The 7321-nt window shown below is 40.1% G+C and overlaps 1 protein-coding gene across 1 annotated transcript; it reads right to left on the bottom strand.

Annotated features, from left to right (window-relative positions):
• Nucleotides 1-119: 119 nt before the first annotated feature.
• Nucleotides 120-5702, bottom strand: LOC104503797 (eukaryotic translation initiation factor 2 subunit 1-like; the record flags this gene model as incomplete). The annotated part of the gene is made up of 4 exons (XM_010161334.1): nucleotides 5462-5702; nucleotides 3887-3966; nucleotides 3293-3444; nucleotides 120-272 (listed from the first exon to the last, which is right to left on the bottom strand). Coding segments are annotated over exons 1-4 (626 nt in total), but the record flags the coding sequence as incomplete, so codon positions are not given.
• Nucleotides 5703-7321: the final 1619 nt, after the last annotated feature.

Below are 7321 nucleotides of genomic sequence, written 5' to 3'. Positions count from 1 at the left end.
TGCTGGCTGGAGTTAAACCACGATAGTGTTTTAATTCTGGAAGAACAGTTCCACTCAAATATCAGCACCACCAATACTAGTTTTAACAGAGCTGGTAGCCTGCAACAGGACACACTAACTTGACATGGGTCAAGACAGGTTCACTAACACCTGCAAAGAACTCACCAGCTCGGATTTTGACTGCTTGTGGTGTCAGACGTCTGTTAATGTTGTCGATCAACACACGCCTCTCTTCCTCTGTCAGATCTAGGCTATCCAGGATCGCAGGGTCTCTGAGCCAAGAAAATCAGTGTTACGGAAGTGATACTGAAGTGGAATATGACACAAGATTAACATCTGGTACTACTTCAAAATTATTATGTGCAATCACAGAGATCTACCAGGAAAGGAAAACGGGGAATTTTTTTAAGAGGCCATTGAAACAGTGGAAGAAAATAAACACATCTATTTCCAAAATTTTCTATTGGAAGCATTTAACAACAAAGTGGAAAAGTAGTTTACTCAATCTGTTCCTGGAAGAAGAGATCTTTTTGGCGGGTTTTTTTAAGAAAAATAATGACTAGAAAAGGTTTTTCAGGTCTCACGCTAACAGTTAAAAATCCAGGTATTACAAACGCAAACTCCTCTGCTGTTTATCCATATAAATCATCAGCTCTTGTTTGAAGAAGTTGTGTCAATTCTCCTCATTGCTGTATTAACTTTATCCAAAAAATATCTGAAACAGAGATCATAACCCAAAGGCTCCTCACAAAAACTGTTCCTGTTCTTAAGAGGCAGGAGTTGAAGTTCTCTCAAAAGCAGTACAATACTACAATACTACTAGCAGGCAAACATGAACTAATATGGTCCAAAAAACAGAGGCAATACAGGAGATTGGTCTCTGCAGCTAGTAAAAAGTCATCTTTCATGATTTTATATACTGAGTGTAGTAGAAGGGCCAAACATAAGCAAACAGAACCCAGAAATACAACTTCTTTTACGCATCAAAAACATGAACCCATATAGCAGAAGTGATTTACTGGACATGCAAATTCTGCTTCTTCATTTACAATTCATTCTGTTAAATCTTTGAGTTACTTTCACTAGCATTTGGTAGGCAATCAACAAATAGCTCCTGGATTCTTAATTTGTACTGATCAGAGGGTAAATATACTTTAAAATTTTGCCGCAGGTATCCTGCTGTGTGACACCCCAAAACACCAATCCTCAGTACTGAAAAATAAATAGCAAGCCAAATTCTTAGAGGGCACACTGTGCCTCCAGGAAGCAAGTCCGCAAGCATAGGAAGGCAGCAATATCCACATTTTTCTACACAACCAATGCAGTTTTATGTAGGAGCACAATGGAAACAAATAAAAATGCAGAAATCATCTACTGTCAGAAATCTTAAGGCATTACTGGTGGAAACAAGTTTTGCAAACAGACAGCTTCACAAGTTTGTGCTCCAACCTGCATAGCAGATGATCAACAAGTGGCATGTGTGGTCAGGATTTTTTCTGCCTTTAAGAGAAGCTTAAACAGCCCGTATAACTACAGTTTTGTGTTCTAGCATGCAGGTGTTTAACTGAGTATTTATCAGTTACAGAATGATCTGGAATTCCTTCTGCAGCAGTGTGCCCAGATTTGCCATCATAGAAAATAATTATCATAGAATCATAGAATGGTTAAGGGTTGGAAGGGACCTTAAAGACCATCTAGTTCCAACCCCCCTGCCATGGGCAGGGACACCTTCCACTAGACCAGGTTGCTCAAAGCCTCATCCAGTCTGGCCTTGAAGACATCCAGGGATGGGGCATCCACAGCTTCTCTGGGCAACCTGTTCCAGTGCCTCACTACCCTCTCTGTGAAGAATTTCTTCCTGCCATCTAATCTAAACCTCCCTGATTTCAATTTATACCCATTACCCCTTGTCCTGTCACTACAGGCTCTTGTAAAAAGTCCTCTCCCAGTACCCTTGTAGGCCCCCTTCAGATACTGGAAAGCTGCAATGAGGTCTCCTCGGAGCCTCCTCTTCTCCAGGCTGAACAAGCCCAGTTCTCACAGCCTTTCGTCATAGGAGAGGTGCTCCAGCCCTCTGATCATCTTCGTGGCCCTCCTCTGGACTCGCTCCAAGTGGTCAATATCCTTCTGATATTGAGGGCTCCAGAGCTGGATGCAGCACTCCAGGTGGGGTCTCACCAGAGCAGAGTAGAGGGGCAGAATCACCTCCCTTGACGTGCTGGCCAATTACTATACTATGAAGCAGAACACCTTCAGTCTAATTGAGGATGCAAATTGTCTCTTCCCCAAAACCAGACATGGTTTTAAGCTAATCAGAATGCTGCCAAGTGCCCTGTCGCTTTAAGTCAACCCAAGTTCTACAGTTTTGCTGCTGCCATCTAGTGTTCAGCCCAAGCTGGTCACTCACGGGTTTATGTGCTGAGAAAGAGCAAAACTGGAAATGTTTATTGAGAAATCTATTTTTGGATTGCCAATTTCATGACAATCTTTAGAGGAAAACCAAACAGGTTAACTCTGAAAGCAAATTAAAACATCATACTTCATAAAAAATTAAAAGCAATCTATCTCAGTGCATATTCCCTTACCATCACAATTTCCATCTTTTTCTGTTCATAATTCCACGTCTAAGTTCAAGATCCCATTCTCATTCTTTAAGTTTGGAACTATAGAGAAGTAACAAGTCAGCTTGTTGCATCTAAAAAAAAAAATAACTCTGACTGTCCAGTGGAAGAGTGACAGTCAGCTATGTGTAGAAGTATCTTTGGACACGGAGCCAGATATTTTTTATAACATCTGCCTGGGACTAAGAACAGACAAATTCTGGCAGATGAACCAAGATCAGTCGTTCTTCTGTTAGAAATGTCACAGGCTTACCTGCAGCAACAGAAATCTCACCAGTGTTTGTAATCCCATGTTTCTTTTGTACTGAAAACATACTGGTCACCAATGCCTCAGGTTTTTCCACATCAGATTAAATTACTGCTTTTAAAAACCTGGCATACACAGAGTGGCAGATTCCAGGATTGATAAAAACAAGTCAACTCTGAGCCTCCTTTCTCAAGAGCACTGGGAATTTGAACGAAGCAGTGAGACAGAGAAACCTACAACAAGCAACTGGAAGACTGATGTTAAAATTTACTAGGTTTGCTTGACCAGTACATTCTATGTATCAACTCTGAAAAAAACCCGAAAGCAACCCCCAAAATGAACATTATGGCAGGTGGATCTATTCCAGGAAATACATCTCTGCAATTACGAAATAAACTCCTAGTAGTAGAAGAAGGGTCCTTACGAGACTGCATGCTTGAATGCATCATAAGCACCATATCCTGGTCTTTTGTACTTGTCATCAAATACCCAGGCAGTTCTCTGGAACAGACTCTCAAGCTGCTCATCCTTAGTGTACTCCAAGACCTCGGCAACATGGCGAAGGATGCTGTAAACCTTGAACACAAAAGGGGTGTTAAAAAACCCAAAATACCAAAACCAAACAAGAATTTAGAATCAAAAGTAATATTTAATGGTAAGCTGCCTACTCGGAAGTGTAACACCACAAACTACCTGTGTGCCGTTGCAGTAAGACTTGTTGTACACAGTGTGCTAAACCAGGATCTGCTTTTGGGTCTGTGATGATTTAAACATACCCCTTCACATCACAGATGTTCAACTGACATCTTACTTGATTTATTCATTAAGCAGCAGCCTACCAAAACACTCATGGACAGATGAAGCAGTTATGTATATTTGCATGGGTAAATGAGAATCAGAGTATGCCTAATTAATGAGAACAATGCTTTATTTTCATATTATCTTATATCTGCACATTCTGGTTGATCAGGAAAGAGGCTGGCAATACACAGTGCCTGAATACAGCAAAGCAACTTACAGTCTTCGATTTTGTGAATTTGTCTTCACACTTGATTGCCTCCTCTGGAGAAACTCTTCTTTTTGATAAGTCAATATAACCTGTTGGGGAAAACCATTTGGAAAGTGTCAGGCACTGTGCAAACTACGCATAGCTGCTTCAAAAGAAAAGCATAAAGAACAAATGTTCTGGAACAGGATTAGCCCCCTGCCTACACTATCTCTGTTGCTACAGAGAGTAACCAAACCTTAATGAATTTGATCAAGTTGTGATCCAAATTAGGATATTAAATTGTTCTTTCAACTGTAAATATGTATGATAGCAAATCTTTTGTACAGCATTCTTTAAAATTACTGCCTTAAATCTTCTTCTGCAAACTTGGAAGAAATTTTCATAATATTTCAGCAGTGATTCATTTTACGCCAGTGCACAGTTTTGGCAAAAATGATGCCAGCATTCAAAAAAGCAAGTTTGACACCTATTTTTGCAGGATTCAACTCAATTTCATTCAAGATTGCTACTCCATCGGTTTAGCTCTGAGCAGTTTCCTAATAAAGTAGGCCTGGCCTCAAATTCTGACTAACTCAATGGATAATATTTTGGAAGAACTACCTGTGAAAAATTCATTTGCTCATTTTCTTAGTAAATTTGAAAAAGCCTCCACCTACTTCTCTATAGGTTCCCCAAAAGATTCAATGAAAGACCAGTATGTGAATTCCAGATGCGTTTCTCTGTTAATATAAGAATGAAATTAATTTATAAGAGGAAGTATTCTTTCATTAGAGATGCTGGGAAACTCATTTCCCTTCAGATCTATCTGAAATAAGTTTCTTTTTGTCCTTCCTTCCTCTCCTGCTTTTTCTTATCCTGTCATTTGTTAATGCAGTCTCAGAGGTATTCTAGGAAGGCATATTACTTGAGAAACGTTGTACCAACAGTCAGGTTTTGAGACATGCTCCGCATTTATGGTTTCTTTGTAACTGGATATAGGTTTTAAAGAGTGCATGGAACAGTATTACCAAAACCCAACATGTCCTAAATAGAAAATACATTAAAAACCCTTTAAAGATTCAGATGTTCAGAACACGGGAAAAGACAGTTGCCTGTACAATCTTAATTTGTAACCTACAGAATTCACGTGGTACGATAATTACATACATGCCATCTATTTTATAGCCAAGGTTCCAGACTTGTTAATGAACAGGTTGGACCGTGAGCATCAAATGCTCACCGTTTTGATTTTTATCTTTACAGGAGATGATCTTTCTCTTCAGTTAAATCTTACAAAACCTACAGAGATATCAAGAGAATTTCACTATACTATGGTTCGTTGACCAAACACTGAGCTGGTGAGAACCCACTTATGCAAATATTTACTGATGCGATTGACCTTCATTAACCCAATTCCCAAAGGGCACAAAGGAATGGAACAATTCTCATAAATACCAGATAGCACGATGATGGTCTATTTAGCTTAAGGGTTTTAAAAAAAAAAAAGCCCCTTGAAAAAAACCAATAAATACCTAAGCTGTCTAGTTTATCTGCATTTCTCTCTCTGAATTCAGTTTTGATGCAGCCCACACTATCCCCAAATACCTTTCTCTTTGTCAACTCTTATGACCACGACACATTCGTTCCTCCCGATGCGGATGAGTTTATTTATGGAGCGAATACGTCTCCTGGACAGCTCGCTGAGAAGGATCATGCCTTCAATGTTGTTATACTCCAGCAGGCTGACATAGGCTCCCATTTCAGCAATGGACCTAACATTGACCATCACTACATCTTCCACCTCTGGAAATTTATGCTGGTAGAATCTACAGCTTAGTCCTGGCATTCTGGAATTTGAGCAGAAAGAAACAAAGATTTTATTTTACAGTACATCACTGCCATCTACTACAAACACAGTAAAAAAGTCAGCAAGGACTGGTGAGGAGAGAGAGGATCACTGGTACCAAAAAAACCTGCAAGTCAGAGTAAGGTTTGTGCAAGTCATAACTTAGGTTTTAATAAAAATTAATAAATTAACTAGTACTTTGGTATTAACACAACTATTCGTTAAGATGCAACTTTTTGCATTAAAGTAGAAAAAGCTTGCTACCCGGACTTTATTATCCACTTCACCTATCATACTTTCTAGACAAAGCACGCTGTAGAGAAGACTTCCAAGTAGTGAAAAGGTGGCACTGCACACCTTGCATTCATCTAAACTCATGAGGCTGTGTAAAGACGTTTTAACGAACACATGGGAGAGAAGCAAACTGCAGAGCTCCCAGGGGTATTCATATGCACAAAGTAAGACAGTATGCAAGAGGTTGAGAACCTAAGTAGACTGAAGCTTCTGAAGTACCGAGAAGAAAGAGACTACACTGCAGAAGATTCTAAACTCAGCACTAGGTATTTGGAATAATCCTGTAACACCTGCTCCAGAGGCCACCTGCCAGCAAAGAAAGCAAAGGCAATAATCAGAACAGAAGATAGAACTAGCCTGACATGAATTAAACTAAAAAAAATAAACCAAAAACCAGAAAACATCCCCCAATATTGTGAGTTGGTGGGGGAAACCCTGAAAAAACAAACCAGGATTATTTCATTATCCATTAAAAAGAGTACAAAATGAATGCTTCATAATCATGTAAGAAGAAATGCTTAAACTGCTTTATTTTCCTGATGATTAATCCCCATACTCACTGCTAACCAGACTAGTTCAACTCCTTTTCTCTATGCCCAGAAGTTTCCTACAGAAGTAGGAGCCTGAGATGCTGGGTCAAATGCATCACTTCTTCAGGTTTGTTGTACTCACCATTTTGAGCTTTAACTTTTGATCTTTACAGCAGTGCTAATGCTTTCTAGCTGTATGAGAGTTAGAAGGAGACCAAGATGGTAATGCCCAGCGCTACATACACATGGCCACAATTCAGAAGATCCTTATTTCCATTCTCAACTTTCGGAAACGGGAAATACAGACTAGTAAAGGATTATAAAAACACTCCTCTAAAGGTTTCATATAACTTCATATAATTTGAAGCTGAAGAAAGAACAAAGACTAAAAATAAAAACGTCAAAGTTAATTTTTCTAGTCCACGTAATGCAGTGCAGCTCAATCCCACACGCCTACTTAGGAAAAACGGAATAAATATATACTGCAGAGCAACAAAGCCCAACCACAACAAGCAAGAAAGGACAAGCGCTGCTCTGCACACAGATTATTTCACTCCTCTCCGCAGACACAAGTCTTCTGTGGGAAGCCTCTCAAGAGCGACACATGGCCCACAGCGCCAACGCTGGGAATCATCTTTCCAAGACGTTACAAACGCCCCAGCAAAGGCGGTAAATCCTCACGGACGCGCAAGTCTCTGCGGAAATGGAGCAGTCTGACCGGAGACTCCTCCGGCCGCTGGAGCGTCGCTGTCGCGGGAGTTACAGCACCGGAGAAGGGACGCGGCGGTCCCCAGG

This window comes from Eurypyga helias, unplaced genomic scaffold (genome assembly GCF_000690775.1).
Source record: "Eurypyga helias isolate BGI_N326 unplaced genomic scaffold, ASM69077v1 scaffold41471, whole genome shotgun sequence".
NCBI lineage: Eukaryota > Metazoa > Chordata > Aves > Eurypygiformes > Eurypygidae > Eurypyga > Eurypyga helias.
Note: the sequence above shows the minus strand (reverse complement) of the source record. Positions and strands in the feature narration are given on the sequence as shown.